We start from the raw sequence: 19,611 nt of genomic DNA, 5'->3' as shown, positions 1-19,611 counted from the left end.
CTCCTTCCTCCTCCTTCCTCCTCCTCCTCCTCCTCCCTTGAAAAATGATGTTTATATTTTTAAGGACAATGATTTAACCCTTTACGAGCTTTGGTGTAACCCTTATGACGATGGCTGTACCCCTTTGAAAACGGTACTCATTTCACCACACCCCACACCCCCACACTCCACGCACAACCTCACACTCCACTCCCCCACACCCACACCCCACACCCTCACACTGCACACCGTCACACTCCACACCCCCACACCCTCACACTGCACACCCTCACACTGCACACCGTCACACTCCACACCCCCACACTCCACACCCCCACACTCCACACCTCCACACTCTCAGTCGTTCTTGAGGAAGTGCCAACTTGCTGAGGACAACAACTTGAGACGTATCAAGTGTTTGCCTTAATATTGGAGAACGAGGGAGGACGGGAGGGAGGGACGGACGGACGGACGGACGGGCGGGCGGGCGGACGGACGGGCGGACGGACGGACGGGCGGACGGACGGACGGACGGACGGACGGGCGGACGGGCGGACGGACGGACGGACGGACGGGCGGACGGACGGACGGACGGACGGACGGACGGACGGACGGGCGGACGGGGGAACGGACGGACAAAGAAAGGGCGAGGGAAGTAAGAAGAAGAGAGTAGCGGGAAGGAGTGTAGTGAGTGAAGGGAGGGAGTGGTGGAGGGAATGGTGGAGGGAATGGTGGAGGGAGTGGTGGAGGGAATGGTGGAGGGAATGGTGGAGGGACTGTTAATTACCAGGAACTGACTATACAGAACAAAGAGAGAGAGAGACAGAGCGAGAGAGAGAGAGAGAGAGAGAGAGAGAGAGAGAGAGAGAGAGAGAGAGAGAGAGAGAGAGAGAGAGAGAGAGAGAGAGATTAATACTTAATGAGTTTGTCTGGGTCACCTGTCCACACCTCAGTAATTATTAGCCGGGAGTAAATTTTGTACAGGTATTAGGACTGGTTAGGTTAGGTTAGGTTAGATTATTGGGACACAAATGGTGGTATATCATATGAACACATACATACAAATATACAGTACACACACACACACAAACACACACACACACATACACACACACACACACACACATAACACACACACAGACGCTCAGGAATGAATCTACATTAGCATATGGTGATTTTCCTTCGCGGTACGGGAGGGGGAGGGGTCGGAGGAGGTTTTGATATATCGCTCGTATGTTACAGCAGATGCAATAGTGAATGAATTATTGGAAAACTTGTCGTGTACATTTTTCATGACGCCACAACAGCCGTGCTTCATGCTCGAGGAAGGGGACGAACTCGAGCTTAAATACATTTCCATTCCCATTTCAGGAGAACCTCGATTATTATTACGAGTTGACAAATCTTGATCTGAATTCCCCAAACTCGTTCCTGATTCACAAAACTCGTTACATATCTACAATACCCGTTGTAGATTTATCAAAGGATCGTAAAATGAATAACTCGTTAATTTAACTGTGTTTGAATACTTTAACCTAAGATAGGATGTAAAATATGTATATATATATAAGTAATGGAATGAAAGTTATACTGATAATTTAGCTGAACTGCCGTAAGAGTTATGCACAATACCCCTGAAACACAAATATCCCTGAAACACAAATACCCCTGAAACACAAATATCCTGAAACACAAATACCCCCCTGAAACACAAATACCCTCTGAAACACAACATAAACACAAATACCCTGAAACACAAATACCCCTCCCCTGAAACACAAATACCCCTGAAACACTGAAACACAAATATCCCCTGAAACACAAATATCCCCCTGAAACAAAATATCCCCTGAAACACAAATACCCCCTGAAACATAAATACCTGAAACACAAATACCCCCTGAAACACAAATACCCCTGAAACACAAATACCCCTGAAACACCCCCTCTGAAACACAAATACCCCTGAAACACAAATACCCCTGAAACACAAATATCCCCTGAAACACAAATATCCACAAAGTGATATCTCCATTCTTAAGATGTCCCAAGAAAACCAAAACATCCATCCATTACTATGATATTTTAGCACGAAAGCCAGACAAAATGGAACACCCAGGCGAGGAATGTAAAGCCCCCCACATTTTGGCATCTTCCGAGAGTGAATGTGATAGTTATCTGCACTCTAACCCTGAAGACAAGACTTGACGTGGAAGCTGATTGAAAGAACGTGATAGAAAATGATCGTCTCGCTGGAGGAAAATCGTTCTCCGGTTGTCTAAAAGTGAGAGAGAGAGAGAGAGAGAGAGAGAGAGTAAGAGAGAGAGAGAGAGAGAGAAAATATCACTACGGCACACACACACACACACACACACACACACACACACACACACACACACACACTTATCTAAAAAAACACATCTCTAAGCCAGCACATCCCTCTTCACACCCTATATTATCTCCCTACACTCCTTTGTCTCCCTAAAACACTGCATCACCAACACATCACCATCACTAACACATCACTAGCACATCATCATTACATCACCAACACATCATATCACCAAAACATCACCACCACCAACACACATCACCACACCTCATCACCACATCACCACCACATTACCACCAACAACACCAGGCCTATCCTATCACCACCACATCACCACCAACCTCACCACATCATCACCAGCACATCACCAAGCCCATAAGGCATGAGATGGGTCCAACACAGGTACGGAAGAGTCTGGCCACACTAATTAAGATCGAGTGTTGATACCGTCACTCACCTGAGGAAAAACTCTCCTCGCTGTCTTGTTTTGATCCAGTTATCCAATTTGTTTTGGTCCAGTTATCCAGTTTGTTCTGGTCCAGTTATCATGTTTGTTCTGGTCCAGTTATCATGTTTGTTCTGGTCCAGTTATCCTGTTTGTTTTGGTCCAGTTATCATGTTTGTTTTGGTCCAGTTATCCTGCTTGTCCGGTCCAGTTAAAATTCCTTTCTGGTCCAGTCTTCAGGTTTATCCGGTCCGGTAAAAAGTAGTTCCGTAATTAATTTATATTTTTTAACGTGAAAATAACAGTGAAAAGTGGTTGAGTATTTTTCTTATATTTTGACGTGAGAATTACCACCCAACACCCACACCAAATACACCTGGGCTACAGCAATTACACCTGAGCGACACCAAATACACCTGGCCTACAGCAATTACACCTGAGCGACACCAAATACACCTGGCCTACAGCAAATACACCTGAGCGACACCAAATACACCTGGCCGACACCAAATACACCTGGGCGACACCAAATACACCTGGCCGACACCAAATACACCTGGCCGACACCAAATACACCTGGGCGACACCAAATACACCTGGGCGACACCAAATACACCTGACCGACACCAAATGCACCTGGCCGACACCAAATACACCTGGGCGACACCTAAAATAAGGAGCTTTAGTCCTGGGTATTTTTGACGACGAAGACAATGTGTAATTACGTATTTAAAACACCTTTGTGTCTGCACCCGCCTCCGCTCTCCCGCTAATACCCCCAGTGACGTCATCAACGGCCCAGGTAATGCTGGTGGCCGCTTGTTTAGTTTTTAATTACGTAGATACGATTCTATAGGTGAAATTAAACGTATTTTATACCGTAATTAAAAATGTGGATGTATGTATGTACGTATGTATGTATGTATGTATGTATGTATGTATGTATGTATGTATGTATGTATGTTTTTTAATCGCCCATTCTCCTGAGAGATGAAGGTTAAACTAATGTGTGTGTGTGTGTGTGTGTGTGTGTGTGTGTGCTGTAAATGTATTTTCATTCTATAATCCATTACTTCTGCATCTCTTCCTCCCTCTCTTTCCTCCTCCCTCCTTCTCTCTTTCCTTCTCCCTCTCTTTCCCTCTCCCTCCCTCTCTCTTTCCCACTCTCTCCCTCTCTTTCTCCCTCCCTCTCGTTCCCTCTCCAAATGTTAGTGTACAGCTCCTATAACTGGCCCGGGCCTTCAGTGGTCAGGCGAAGTCTTGCATCTTATTTCACGGTTCCTTCTCCCCTGACAGAGCCCCCACACACACACACCACCATGCCTGCTTTAAACTAGGTGGAGGTGGAGGGTGGAGGTAGAGGTGGAGTTGGAGGAGGGTGGAGGTGGAGGTGGAGGAGGTGGACGGAGGAGGGAGGAGGAGGAGGTGGAGGTGGAGGGAGGAAGGTGGAGGTGGAGGGTGGAGGTGGAGGTGGACGGAGGAAGGAGGAGGGTGGAGGGTGGAGGTGGGAGGTGGAGGTGGAGGGTGGAGGGTGGAGGGTGGAGGTGGACGGAGGAGGGTGGAGGGTGGAGGGTGGAGGTGGACGGAGGGAAGGAGGGAGGTGGAGGGTGGGAGGTGGAGGGTTAGGATGGAGGTGGAGGTGGAGGATGGGGTGGAGGAGGAGGTGGAGGTGGAGGAGTGGACGATGGAGGGTGGAAGGTGGGAAGGTGGAGAGAGGGGTGGAGGGTGGTGGTGGGAGAGGAATTCAGAGGTGGAGGGTGGAGGGTGGAAGGTGGAAGATGGAGGGTGGAAGGTGGAGGGTGGAGGGTTAGGATGGAGGGGTGGAGGGAGGAGGGGGTGGAGGGTGGTGGTGGAAGGTGGAGGTGGAGGGTGGAGGAGGTTAGGATGGAGGTGGAGGGAGGAGGGTGGAGGGTGGAGGGGAGGGGGTGGAGGGTGGAGGGAGGAAGAGAGAGACTGAAACAAACTCATGTCTTTGTCTAATTGCCTAAACAGGTCAACTAAACCCTTGTTAGGTATTTTTCTGGGCAAGAGATTTCATTATTCTGGTGTGTTGAAACAATTCTTATTGCTGTATCTGTTTAAGTGAATGTATTTGTGGAGAGAGAGAGAGAGTATAGATCTACACTGCAACCATTAGGACCAGTAACAGCCAGTTCTCCCTGGTTCTAGGTGGTGGTGGTAGTGGTGGTGGTGGCTGTAGTGGTGGTAGTGGTGGTGGCTGTAGTGGTGGTAGTGGTGGTGGTGGTGGTGGTAGTGGTGGTGGTGGTGGTAGTGGTGGTGGTGGCTGTAGTGGTGGTAGTGGTGGTGGCTGTAGTGGTGGTAGTGGTGGTGGTGGTGGTGGTGACAGTATTGAGAGGTGCAACATCCATAAATTATTGCAACACAGATGAGGGGAAGAAGGAGATGATTCAGACGATAATTCTTCACCAGGGAAAACATTTGCCCTCCACACACTGACGTCAACAAATGCATGCAATTTTCTCTCTGACATTCTGATACTAAGCTATTTGTCACCCTTCACCCTCTACCTCCAATTAACTCCCTGGTGTGGGTACGAGGGAACAGGGTCCAGCTCTCTCAAGGCACACACAAGACGTGGCCGTGGGACCTCTTGGTGATGTTCCTCGCTAATGGTTGTCAAGGAGTTCATTTTTTTCTCTGCTCACTTGTATGAAATTTCCAACGGAGAAATTTGGGTAAAATATCACGTAACAAAATTCGTTCGTTATAAAAGTTAAAGTTGACGTGGAAAAAATAATATATCAAAAATTATGCGTGGTAATATTAAGAAAAAATAACTAGAATAACAAAAACGATATTTTACTTGAATATAGAAACAAGTAAAATATTTAATAAACCTAACCTAACCTAACCTAAGAAAAAATACAAATGAAAATATAGATAAATATTAAAAAACAAAAAAATACTAAATTTCACACAAACAATTAAAAGACAAAGTTCAAAATAAAAAATAAAATAACAGAAAACTCAAAACTCTCGGATTATAAAAAAAAATTCCTCACCATGACCCAACACATATCCTCGTCCTCTTGAATTTGACCTTTGAACAATATCCAAAAACTGTCCTGGTCAAGGTCTCCCCTGACCATTAATCCTTCATCCGATTTGCGGGAGAGATCCTGTCCGCTCTGATGGTCAACATCCTGATACAATCTGTGCACACTGACGAGCTGATACACACACACACACACACACACACACACACACACACACACACACAGTATATACAGGTAAACGCTTCAAGGTAATACACCACAACTTTATAATAACATTTGTCTAACTCTTGCCTTTGTTTCTCCGGCAGATGGTGGCGTCGGAGGGGAGTGGCGGGGGTCAGGGAGGAGGTGGGGGTCTTGGGGCCAGGTCAGAGGTACCCGAGACTGGCACTGCCCTCTCCAAGCTCCGCCACACTCTCACCTCTGGCATTCACGGCACAGGTAAGTTATTATTATTACCATTACTAACAAAGTATCTTGAACGTGATAATCATGAAATATTTATCAAAAATAATCATATGTTCCTGAATCATAAGATAAAAGTGTCAACGGTACTAGAAGAAGCGACATAGGTTAAGTTAGGTTATACAATTTACAACCATTAAAATCACCCATTAAAAATCTATTCAGTATTACCTAACACACAGGCTTCAGGTGGCTTGGGGAAACTAAATCTTACATGGAAAACAAAGCTGGCCAATTTGTGTGTCAAGGAATGTATCTGAACCACACACCTTGACCACCTCTTGTCTGGCATGTGCAACACGGCCCGACCCTCAGGGAACACATTCTACTCAAGTGTAAAACAATTTAGAACTTTAGATGAAGATGATCGTAGGGAGACACGCGTGATCTTAACCCCTACAGAACGTTGACTTAGCCCCTTCAGAACGTTGACTTAACCCCTATAGAACGTTGACTTAACCCCTATAGAACGTTGACTTAGCCCCTTCAGAACGTTGACTTAGCTCCTTCAGAACGTTGACTTAGCCCCTTCAGAACGTTGACTTAACCCCTTCAGAACGTTGACTTAGCTCCTTCAGAACGTTGACTTAGCCCCTTCAGAACGCTGACTTTAACCCCTTCAGAACGTTGACTTACCCTTCAGAACGTTGACTTAACCCCTTCAGAACGTTGACTTAGCTCCTTCCAGAACGTTGACTTAGCCCCCTTCCAGAACGCTTTTCTGACTTAACCCCTTCAGAACGTTGACTTTAGCTCCTTCCAGAACGTTGACTTAGCCCCTTCAGCAGAACGCTGACTTAGCCTTCGGTGAACGCTGGACTTAACCTTCCTTTGGTGAACGCTGGACTTTCAGAACGTTGACTTAGCCCTTCAGAACGTTGACTTAGCCCCTTCAGAACGTTGACTTAGCTCCTTCAGAACGTTGACTTAGCCCCTTCAGAACGTTGACTTAACCCCTTCAGAACGTTGACTTAGCTCCTTCAGAACGTTGACTTAGCCCCTTCAGAACGTTGACTTAACCCCTATAGAACGTTGACTTAGCCCCTTCAGAACGTTGACTTAACCCCTATAGAACGTTGACTTAGCCCCTTCAGAACGTTGACTTAACCCCTTCAGAACGTTGACTTAGCCCCTTCAGAACGTTGACTTAGCCCCTTCAGAACGTTGACTTAGCCCCTTCAGAACGTTGACTTACCCCCTTCAATATCAAGATAGACAATAAAACACTTAAATATAACTCGGTTTAGAAAAAATATGTATTAAAACAAAATTCTCCTCGCCTAAGATCAAGTGTTAAGTAAAGTCAATAAATTTCTGTGTGAAACTGTTCCGCTGGGCCAGGTGTTGCTTGAGGAGTGAGTGAGCTGAAAATCTCTTGTAGCCAGGGCCTCCATCTGTCACGCACGAGTCATTAATTCCCGCTGCAAAAATTCCAAGAAAATTGGAGGGCGACAGCCGACGGGTGGCGACGGCCGACGGGTGGCGACGGCCGACGGGTGGCGACGGCCGACGGGTGAAATCGACGGTAATAAATTTGATAAACGAAAACATAACACAGGAAGAATTGTTGAAAGTCAATTGGCTTCAGGCGGCATCGAACACGTGGCCAAAAAAAAATATATATGGATCCTGGACCTGACACAAGTGAACCAATGGTAATTGTTTGGGTGTAAGAACGAAAATTATCACTGGTTGTTGACCTCATACTGCAAGATGAAGGAATACATCTACACCCCCACCTACACCTGCATCCACACTTACACGAACACCTACACCTATACGAACACCCACACCCTCACCTAATAATGGTGGTTGCCCCTCGTGTAACGAGGATGGCCGGCCCAAGGGCCACCTAGACGTGAATTTGTTTAGGGTGTAGAAGCTGTCGCCAACACAACAACCACACCCTGTGTTAACGAGCTGCATGACCCAGTGTCAAGGAATAGTCCGAGAAGACCGGACAACTCGCCAACTGCACTGGCTAACCATTACTCCGGAACACGATCCGCAAATCGATTAACATCGAGGTCCCCAATTACTGCTGGGTAGACAAGGGCAAATGCCAGGGAATCGAACCCGGATCCACTCGCTTGCGAGGCGAGCATGCTGACCATTACACCACAGGTCGCCAAACACCTACACCTAAACCTAAAGACACACACACACACACACACACACACACACACACACACACACACACACACACACACAGACACACACACACACACACACACACACACACACACACACACACACACACACACACACACACACACACACACACACCCGACAGCATCAAGATTCAAAACGATCCTAACCCAACCTTTCGTGCAAGTTATTGGAGGTTAAAACACAAATATAATATCCATAAATGCACTGAACATTAACCCGGAGATCCTGTCTTAACTTAGCAACGGATAAGGGCTAAAATGACACTGAGACTCTTAACTGATGTGTGAGTTAGGTTAGGTTAGGTTGGGTTGGCAGTGTGGTGGTGGCCGGTGTTTGGTAGTGGTGGGAGGAAGAGGAGTTAGTAAGAGGAGGAGAAAGAGGTGGTAGTAGTAGTAGTAGTAGTAGTAGTAGTAGTAGTAGTAGTAGTAGTAGTAGTAGTAGTAGTAGTAGTAGTAGTAGTAGTAGTAGTAGTAGTAGGAGGAGGAGGAGGTAGAGACAGTGATGAAGAAGAACATTAATGACCGTCAGGTATATCCCGGAGGTGCAGGAAGGGGAAGAGGAGAGGAGGAAGAGAAGAGGAGGAGGAAGGGAAGAGGAGGAGGAAGGTGAGGACAGTCTTTGGTGCGTTGATAAGCACGTGGGATAGAGATGAAAGAGAGGCAAAGAGGGAAGACCGGAAAAAATAACTGATGAGAGAGAGAGAGAGAGAGAGAGAGAGAGAGAGAGAGAGAGAGATAAACGTGGAATAAACAGAACCAAAATTAGCGAATAAGGAGAAACAAAAACAGCAATAACAAGACACGTGAACAGAGAGTAATAAACCTGAGACATGAAAGAGAGAATAAAGACTTGAAATACAAAGAAAAAGGAAGAGAATATAATAATAAAACAAGAAGAAGAATAAAGATATGATAAATGGTAGAGGATAAATAAAGCTGAGTAATAAAAGAGGTTAAAGGAAATAAATTAGTTATATATTTCAGCATCGTAGAGACCTAGTATAAAGTTCTCTCAGTCAGTTAGTCAGTCAGTCAGTCATTTGGTCAGTCAGTTAGTCATAATCATTTAGTCAATCAGTCAGTCAGCTGGTTAGTCAATCACAGTCAGACACTCAATCAATCAATCAGTAATAATCAGTAAGTCAATCAGTCAGTCAGTCAGTTATTCATAGACCTGCCTGACGGAGCTACATAGTAATAAGGAGATAAAATAAAATAATAATAACAAAATGAAAATGAACAACAGAACAAGTCGTGCCGAAGGAGAGACAAAATCACAACAATAACATTCTCTTCACGCACCACCACCCGGGTACAACTTTGTCTAACCTAACCAAACTTAACCTAACCTAAGCTAACACTCTCAACTTAGATTTAGTTTATATTCTAGGTCACACGCGGCGGTTCACTGGCCACGTACAGTATGACCCAATCCACCCTGTGCGTGCCAAGACTGTTTATACTGTACAGAGCCTATTGGCATACCTGGCACTCAAGCTGAAATGATGCGAGAGCCGGACCCGGGCCTGTAAGCACTGGGTATCAATAAACTTGTTAACTATATTGGGGGAGACAGGGTGGAATAATACCAGGCGCCGTGAAGGTATTATATGGTAGAGACACTATTTCCCCCAAGAGTTCCCCCGAGACGTCTTGCCACACACTTAACTCACAGAGAGCGCCCCAAGGGAACTCTAATACAGTATAAGGAAGATATATGGAGGCCCTTAACACACCAGTACCTCCCTAAGGGTTTGCTGAGATGGAGAGACGTCGTGAAGTAAATCGATAAGTTATATCCATCTTCTTCTACTTCATTCTTGTTGAAGGAAGTTATCTGTGATGGGAGGAACTGAACACACGACCAAAAAAGTATCATTGCATATTTCACACGAATTACTTTGACACCACAGACGATGGATATTGAAAAATGTCATATATCTTTTACAGGGGATAAATTCTGTTTTATCCATTGTAAGTATTGTTATTATATGGATATTGTTCACACGTATCTTGGGAACAATGGGTAGCGTAGTTCATGGTGGTGACGTTGTGGCAAAGCTGTATTGATCATTTAGGAATTTATCCGGACCCATTGTGTAGAGATACTTGTCTTAGCTACTGTACCTACACACAGTCAAAAAAATTCTTTACAATTTTGTGTTAGAAAATATGACACAACGACCGAAGGCTTTTGACAACCCTACCGAGACAACAGGAGTAACAGTGTTCATTATGGAACTCATTGGATGCCTCCGTTAAGATACGTTTTGATTGTTGTGATTGTCTGTTATGAACCTATGTTGAACTGTTGTAATATGTGATCACAGACACACACACAAACACACACACACAGACCACATCCCCACACACACACACCAGTCCACAACCCCCTCTAACATACACACAAACCACCACACACCCAGCACCCCCAACCACACACCCCCACCCCATCCACCAAGCAATCCCCCCAAACACACCCCACCCCAAACACACACCCCATCCCAAACACACCCCCCACCCCAAACACACACCCCATCCCAAACACACTCACTCCCATTGTGATGATCCCAACGCAGTTTTTAACATCATTCCCCAAATAAATCTCGACTCCTCCTCCACGCGACACTTTCTCCACGTCCCTGAAAGTGATTTTGAAAGTGAATACATGAATAATAAGCGATGTTGTTTATGAGAGACTGATGTTATATTCATGAGTAGATTAAATTTCCGGGAGGACTAAAAAAACACGCACGTATTTTAATCTCTTTTTTTTTCCCCACAAAGTCTTTTACAGAATTCTTGAAGTGAGAGATAAGTGTTGACGTCTCTCCCTCTTCCTTCTTTATTATGTGTCTTCCTTTTGTATTATTTATCGCCCCCCACCCACCACCCCTCTCTCTCTCTCTCTCTCGGAGGCTATACAGGTGAAGGGCCGTATAATTTATAGCACAGGTGAGTACAGGTGAGGAGCCGTATAATTGATAGTACAGATGAGGAGCCGTATAATTGATAGTACAGGTGAGGAGCCGTATAATTGATAGTACAGGTGAGGAGTCGTATAATTGATAGTACAGGTGAGGAGCCGTATAATTGATAGTACAGGTGAGGAGCCGTATAATTGATAGTACAGGTGAGGAGCCGTATAATTGATAGTACAGGTGAGGAGCCGTATAATTGATAGTACAGGTGAGGGCCGTATAATTGATAGTACAGGTGAGAGTCGTATAATTGGTAGTACAGGTGAGAGCCGTATAATTGATAGTACAGGTGAGGAGTCGTATAATTGGTAGTACAGGTGAGGAGCCGTATAATTGATAGTACAGGTGAGGAGCCGTATAATTGATAGTACAGGTGAGGAGTCGTATAATTGATAGTACAGGTGAGGAGTCGTATATACAGGTACTGAACAACCAACACCTTCACTATTGGGCTTGAGCAACCTAGGTGTGAGGGAGAGAGAGACATAAACAGAGAGAGAGCGGGGAACAGACAGAGAGACAGAGAGACAGTAACACAGAGAGACAGAGAGACAGTAACACAGAGAGACAGAGAGACAGAGAGACAGAGAAACAGACCTTAACACAGCTAGTAGGGAGAAAGAGACGAAGAGAAAATCAAGATTGTTTTTTTTTTCTCGGTCTAATAACTAAAGGTGAGTGGTAGGCGGCAGAGACTGTGTTGTGAGGAAACTGTAGACTTCACCAGCAGGACACAAGAAAACAGACAGACAGACAGACAGACAACCCAACAAATCCTAAACTTACACAGCACCAAAATTAACCTAACCTAACCTAACCTAACCTAACCTAACCTAACCTAACCTAACCTAACCTAACCTAACCCTGAATTTTCAGATCATAACTCCAAACCTCACGGACCATAACTCGGTTTTCATCCCTGTAAACACAACACACACACACACACACACACGTACGTCACTCACTTAACAGAACCATTATAGACCATTATCCAGGTATTGGTCTGGTCTATCCGACGCACCATTTATTTTATGGTCGATAATTGTTTCCGTGACCAGAGAAACAAACGCGCGTTATGGACTATGCAAATTTGGCTGAGCAGTCGAGGCCAACCTGTGTGCTTGATGCGGCTCACCCGTTGACCTGTTGCTGTTATAGTGTTTTGGTGGTCTCTCTCTCTCTCTCTACACAATAGTGAGTTTGTGTACAAGACATCAACAACACCGCCTTCCCTCTCCCTCCTTCCCTCCCTCCCTTCCCTCTCCCTCCTTCCCTCCCTCCCTCCTATTCAGTGTTCTCCCCGGCCCCAAACAGATGCATCGCGTTCCCTATCAACACCAGCACGAGCGATTAACAGCGCCTGGCTTTATACTCCTCGCCGAAACAGTGCCACCACAAGCGTTTCCTGGCGTTTCCTCCATCTTAAAATAGCATATACACGAGCTTTGAAGTCATTGCCAGCACAAGCGAACATCAGGATTTCATGTTCCCCTCAAGCCTGCAAAGAGACGGTTATAGACCCTACGCCAGACGAACGATCGCTTGTCTTTGTTAATACGTGTGCTTACTTTGGGTTAATGGTTCAGTCTTTTCCATAATAATAAAAAAAAAATGAAATAAAATAAATCATATATCTAATCTCTACCCAGAAAAAGTTTATAGAAAAATACAGTAATCTTCACACACACACACACACGCACACGCACACGCACACGCACACACACACACACACACACACACACACACACACACAACACATTAACCTGAGATAGACTCCTACACATAACACCTTAAACCATTCCCTTAAAAACAAACAACAACAATAAAATACTCCCATAAACAACAACAAAGAGATGTGCAGTATTAGTAGTGTTAGAGATTTAATTTGAAGGTAATGGAGTGGCGGCGAAGGTAAGTAGTAATAGTAGTAGTAGTAGTAGTAGTAGTAAGCTAACTCAACCTGACACGTAAACTCCTCCCTCGTATATAAAGTCAAAGAAACAAATTATACATCGTCTCTCATAATGGGTCCCACTAATTACTACAAACATAATTATATATCCTCATTATCCTAAGTTAATTAGTAGTAAGCGCCCACACCTGAGCTGGATCTTACCCCTTATATACCTGTCCCTTTAGTCTCTGGTTCTTGTTTAGGAAAAGTGAAACACACACACACACACACACACACACACACACTCGGCCTCTCTAGTTCTCACCTACACCAAACTTAGCACAATTTATCGCCATAGTTCTCATTAGATTCTGGATGGGCTTCAATAAACTAAGCTTATATTATTCTCTACTCACAATATAGCACAGGAGAACTTTGGTACTTGACGTGAATACCTTGTGTGACGTGGGGTAGTTGTCGACATAATAGCGGTTTCTGTTCCATGGGGGATAGTCTGCTAGTTCCTGTTTGTGTTATTGATCATCATGTTTAGTTAATACGTTTGAGTGCGGTGTGAAGTACCGTAACATTATAGTCATATCACTAACGTTATACACTATAGCGAATCACTGTATCACTTCAACCACTTTTAATTCACAATATAGTGTTTCAACTCTCACTATCACGCGTCACCAGTTTATTCACCATTACACTGTCTCTCTTTAACACTGTACAAGCGAAATAATTGTCTTTAGTAGAGGTTTATCATAATCTGTTTAACTTTTCCATACACGTCATTGTTATATAAGGAAGATGGGCAATAATTTCACTATATAACCACACCACCAGGCACTGTATCACACTATAACAAACTACTATATTAGTGTTGTGTCTCCCCCTCACCCTGCACCACCTCCCTCACAGTGCACAGTTACCTCTGCCAGCCTCGGGGTCCTGGCAGAGGTTAATATATGATCCCGGAACAACAAGTCTCGGCGGGAAACTTATGACTCTAGTTCTGGAGTGATTCGAGACAGTGAACCTCCTGAATAAACACGAGAATCAGTGTTTACAAAGACTCTATCATTACCTAAAATGGTGGTAATTGACAGTTTCTAGTGAAGGTAGAGTCTTAGTACAATTCATACGCCATTTTAGACCGATCTTACACCATCATCTCACGAACCATAAAGAATTAACACAGAAGAATTTGTCGTGTACCTTGGGTCAGTTAACATTGTTACCTAGACTGAAGCAAATGATTGAATTATTCGAGACGGTGAGGTGAGGCAACCATTTCCTCACGACCTAGACACTGTGAACTATTCAATCACATCATTAGGCACTTAAGAGCTGTTTGACACATACATAAACAACACATATCAATACCATAACACAATATTTTATCTCAATATTTTCACTCATGGAAACAAAATAGAAACGTGAACACCTGAACGATGCTTTACTTTATCGTGAATGGTGAACGATTGTGAACGAAACTCACTGGAGCGTAGGTGTCAACGAGGTTAATCAGCCGCGATAATTTCGTAAAGTTTGGACACTTAACGGTGACGTGCCAATGAGGTAATGGGATACGAATGACAGTGGGTGATGTGTTTATAAGAGACGCGTGAAGGCAGATAATTGTGAAGGTAATGGTTAAATGAAGCTTAACACCTGAACATTAGCCCCAGCTTACTTCACCTTAATAGTAACCACAATAAAATAATGTAACACAACATAAAATAAGATAAGATAACATAACATAACATAACATAACACAACACGGTAAAATACTACATAGAATAAGAGGAAATATGTATGAAATGAAACATGATTAACGCACCTCCAGTGGGGTCAACCCAATTCTTTAAGAAATGAAACGAAAAACAAATGCTCACGACTTAAGTGACAATTGAATCCTTAATTGCCTTGTGTGTGTGTGTGTGTGTGTGTGTGTGTGTGTGTGTGTGTGTGTGTGTGTGTGTGTGTGTGTGTGTGTGTGTGTGTGTGTGTGTGTGTGTGTGTGCCTGTTATCTACGGAGATGAAAACGTGCTTAATTTCGTTCCTACGACGGAAATCTCTCTCTCTCTCTCTCATAATCACAACTTGGAGGCAGGATGGCCCTCTTCCCTGTCACAGAAATATTCCCATTCCAGAAGCAGGAGACTTTCATTTCCACTACGCTAAATGGAGGACTTCCATTCCATTCCAGCGTCAGGAACGTTTGTCTTGTTATGCCAGTAACAGGGACATGTTTCACCCAGTGGCTTGAATGTTTCTATTCCCATTCCCACTCAAGTAAAAATTGGTATTCCCATTCCCACTCAAATAACAGATAACATTACCATTCCTACTTAAGCAACAGGTGATATTCTCATTCCCACTCAAAGTAACAAGCGGTATTCCCATTCCAGTGACGAAGTTGTCCCCGACGAGGCCACCGCCCGCCACAAACCCCGAGGGATCGTTATCGTCATCATCGTCATCGTCGTCAGCGGGGGTGGTGCAGTCGTCGGCGGTGTCTTCCGAGGAGAGGTCACTACTGCAGAAGGTGTGGGACAAGAGCGAGCGCTTTGACCCTTCTGACGCCCGGATATTGTGAGTATTGTGGGTGTTGTGGTGTATTGTGGGTGTTGTGGTGTATTGTGGGTGTTGTGGTGTATTGTGAGTGTTGTGGTGTATTGTGGGTGTTGTGGTGTATTGTGGGTGTTGTGGTGTATTGTGGGTGTTGTGGTGTATTGTGGGTGTTGTGGTGTATTGTGGGTGTATTGTGGTGTTGTGGTGTATTGTGGGTGTTGTGCATTGTGGGCGTTGTGGTGTATTGAGGGTGTTAGGCATTGTGGGTGTTGTGGTGTATTGAGGGGTGTTGTGGTGTATTAAAGTGCTGGGGTGTGTGGGTGTTGTGGTGTATTGTGGGTGCTAGGGGTGTATTGAGGGTGTTGTGTGTATTGTGGTGTTGTTGTGGTGTATTGTGGTGCCAGGGTGGCATTGAGGGTGTTGTGGTGTATTGTGGGTGTTGTGGTGTATTGTGGGTGTTGTGGTGTATTGTGGGTGTTGTGGTGTATGGTGGGTGTTGTGGTGTATTGTGGGTGTTGTGGTGTATTGTGGGTGTTGTGGTGTATTGTGGGTGTTGTGGTGTATTGTGGGTGTTGTGGTGTATTGTGGGTGTTGTGGTGTATTGTGGGTGTTGTGGTGTATTGTGGGTGTTGTGGTGTATCGTGGGTGTTGTGGTGTATTGTGGGTGTTGTGGTGTATTGAGGGTGTTGTGGTGCAGTATTGAGGGTGTTGGTGTATTGTGTGTTGTGGTGTATTGAGGGTGTTGTGGTGTATTGAGGGTGTTGTGTATTTGAGTGTTGTGTATTAGGGTGTTGTGTGTATTGAGGGTGTTGTGGTGTATTGTGGGTGTTGTGGTGTATTGAGGGTGTTTTAAGTATGACTGGAGTTGGAGGTGGACCTTATAACTTGCCTCCTGTGGTCGTACTCGATGGTCTTGGAGGGGGACTTTATTAGTCGGGACGTGGCTCTTGAATCAACAAGTGAGGAAGGAGCAGGTATAGGTCAGGGAGGGAGAGAGAGGGAGGAGAGGAGAGTAAAAAGAGAGAATGGGAGGGAGGAGAGCAGTGGGAGAGAGGGAGAGGAATAAGGACATAGAGGGGGGAAAGGGGTAGATAAGGTGGGAGGGGGATAAAGGAATGGAATAGACGGAGAGAGAGAGAGGAGGAGGAGGAGGGAGGTAATTAAATACTTGACGGATGAAGAGTGATGATAAATGATGCCAAGGAGAAAAGGAAGGAAGGAAGGAAGGAAGGAAGAAAGAAAGACATAGAAGGGGAGGAAGATGAAGAGAGAAGAAAGAGGAAAAGAGAAGGAAAGGGAGAAATGAAAGAGGCGAAGGAGAGAAGAAAGAGGAGGAGAGAAGGTTAGAGAAGAGAAGGAAGGCGGGAAGAGAAGGAAGACGAAGAAAAGGGAAGAGAAGAAGAGAGGGAAGACGAGGAGAAAATGAGAAGGGAAGAAAAGTGAAGAAAGTAGGAAGATGAAGAGCCCAGAGACCATAAAAGACTATTACTACTACTACTACTACTACTACTACTACTACTACTACTACTACTAATAATAATAATAATAGGTTAAATTCATGCCAAAATGTCTCTCTGACAGTGACAATGGCCGAGTCATTTTTATTATCTCTCGTCGCAGGAGGAAAATTAGCTGAGTTGGGGAGGAAAATTAGTTGATTTAGAAAGGGAAAGTAATTAATGATAAAGTTTGGTGAGTTAGGAAAGTAATTTATTGATGGAGGGAAATTAGTTGATATGTAGGGAAAATTAGTTAATGATACAATTTTATGAAGAGCTCAGAGGAAAATTATTTGATTTGGGGAGGGAAATTAGTTGAGATGTGTTGGGAAAAAAATAGTTAATTAGACAATGTAGAGAAATTCAGATAAAAATTAGTTGATATGTTGAGTAAAATGTTAAATTAATGTTGAAAATTAATTGAGTCAGGAAAGAAAATATATTACGCAGATTTACTATAATGATTTTTTTATATATATATTTTTATTTTTTTAGTTAGGGAGTAAAAATTAAGTTGAGTCAAAGAGCAATACTGGGCTGATATTTTGGGGAGGATGAGTTAATTTTTTATGAAGAAAATTAACTGAACCTGAGAGGAGGAAAATTAGTTGCATGAGGGAAGGAGAGAGGGAGGTGGAAGAGGGAGAAAAAGCGAAGGAGGGTGGTGGGAGAGGAGGAGAGGGGGAGAGGAAGGAAGGAGAAGGAAGGAGAGTAGTAGAAGAGGAAGGGAGGAGAGAGGGAGGGCAGTGGGAAAGGAAGGGAGAGGGAGATAGGAAAAAGGGAGATGATGAGAGAGAGGAAGAAAGGAAAAAGAGGGAGGGGGAAAAGCGGGAGAGGTGGGAGAGAAAGGGGAGAGGGAGGGAGGTTGCAAAAGGAAGGCGAGACAGAGGGAGGTAGGAGAGGGAGGGAAGGAGGGAGGTGGGAGAGCTCTCTTAGGAACGGTGAATATCATATTACCGTGTCAGCTCCTGCCTGACCTGACCTCATTACCCTTACCCCTTAGCCTTCTTATTTCCCATAGGAACACCACACACACACACACACACACACACACACACACTCACACACACAGGACGAGGAATGGTGTTGAGCAGGAGGAGGAGGAGGAGGAGGAAGAGTGTTAGGAAGAATAAAGAATTATAAGGAAGTGAAAGATAAGAGTTAAGGAAAGAGAGGAAGACGGGGAGTGAGGAGGGTGGAGAGGAGGATGGAGTGTGATGCAAAGACAGAGGACTAGGGAAGGAGAGAGAGAGAGAGATCCATGTAATTATTTCAACACTTCACTTCGCCTGCTCACTGCCACACTGAACAGAGGTTCATACACAAGAGCAAATCATAGAGTTGGCTCATATTCATTAGTGTTATAATTGAGGGCTAATCAGTGTGGACTTGTAAATTAAGGTAAACTGCCAGAATATCCTCAAAGACTCCTGATTCAGTGTGGTAGTGACATAATTCATGGTACAGTATCACATTGTATAGTTCACGAGTATAAAGCATAAAGGTTTATCACACAGTTTACACGCTGAGTATTAAGGTATGGGTACAGCCTCACTAACTCTGATGTGTATGTCTCTTATAGTCTAATTCTGGCCACGACTACACCACACTGCCTGGTTCTGTCCTTGTACTGGCCATGTGGTGTGAGAGACGGTGTGTGTGTGTGTGTCCCTATAACGTATATATACCTATTTATGTACGTGTGCGTGTCCTTGCCTGCGTGTGTGCATGTGAACAAGAGGGAGGGAACCAGTAGCTGTACACACGCTTGCCTCACTTCCATTATCACGGACCATTGTATCCTTCCTTCCTTCCTTCCTTCCTTCATTCTCCTTGTCACAGATCTAACCTTTTATGCAAGAACCAATCATAGTCTCCCTTTCAGCCAGCCAATAACTTCTTCTTCCTTTCCCCTCCTGTTTTCTTCTTCATTGTCCCCATCTCAACTCATTCTTTCACCCAAGTCACTTAATTTTTCTTTTAACTTCTCTTTTTATTCTTTTTTTTTTTTCGTCTATTCATGTCAAAGTTGCTTTGGTTATGAGAGAAGGGAGGAGGGAGGGAGGGAGGAGGGAGGGAGGGGGAGGTGGGTGGGAGGGAGGGTAGGGAGGGAATGAAGGAAAGAGGAAAACAGGGAGGAAAGTAAATCAGAGAAGGAAGGATACTGGGAGGAAAGGAGAGGAAAGGGGAGAGGGAACGAAAGGGGCAGGACAGAGGGAGGAGAGTGTATGGAGGGAAGAAGAATTG

At 44.6% G+C, this 19,611-nt stretch overlaps 1 protein-coding gene across 1 annotated transcript in view; it reads left to right on the top strand.

Annotated features, from left to right (window-relative positions):
* LOC121854739 (soluble scavenger receptor cysteine-rich domain-containing protein SSC5D-like) overlaps positions 1 to 19,611 on the top strand; it is a 55,689-nt gene that overhangs the window by 21,297 nt on the left and 14,781 nt on the right. The window contains exons 2-3 of the mRNA XM_042349477.1: positions 6,082 to 6,214; positions 15,703 to 15,886. Coding sequence (XP_042205411.1) covers positions 6,082 to 6,214; positions 15,703 to 15,886 — 317 coding nt within the window. The remainder of the gene's footprint in view (positions 1 to 6,081; positions 6,215 to 15,702; positions 15,887 to 19,611) is intronic.

The sequence above is a fragment of the Homarus americanus genome, unplaced genomic scaffold (genome assembly GCF_018991925.1).
Source record: "Homarus americanus isolate GMGI-L3 unplaced genomic scaffold, GMGI_Hamer_2.0 scaffold53233, whole genome shotgun sequence".
Taxonomy (NCBI): domain Eukaryota; kingdom Metazoa; phylum Arthropoda; class Malacostraca; order Decapoda; family Nephropidae; genus Homarus; species Homarus americanus.
The sequence above is the reverse complement of the archived record's forward strand: the minus strand, read 5'-3'. Positions and strand labels throughout refer to the sequence as shown.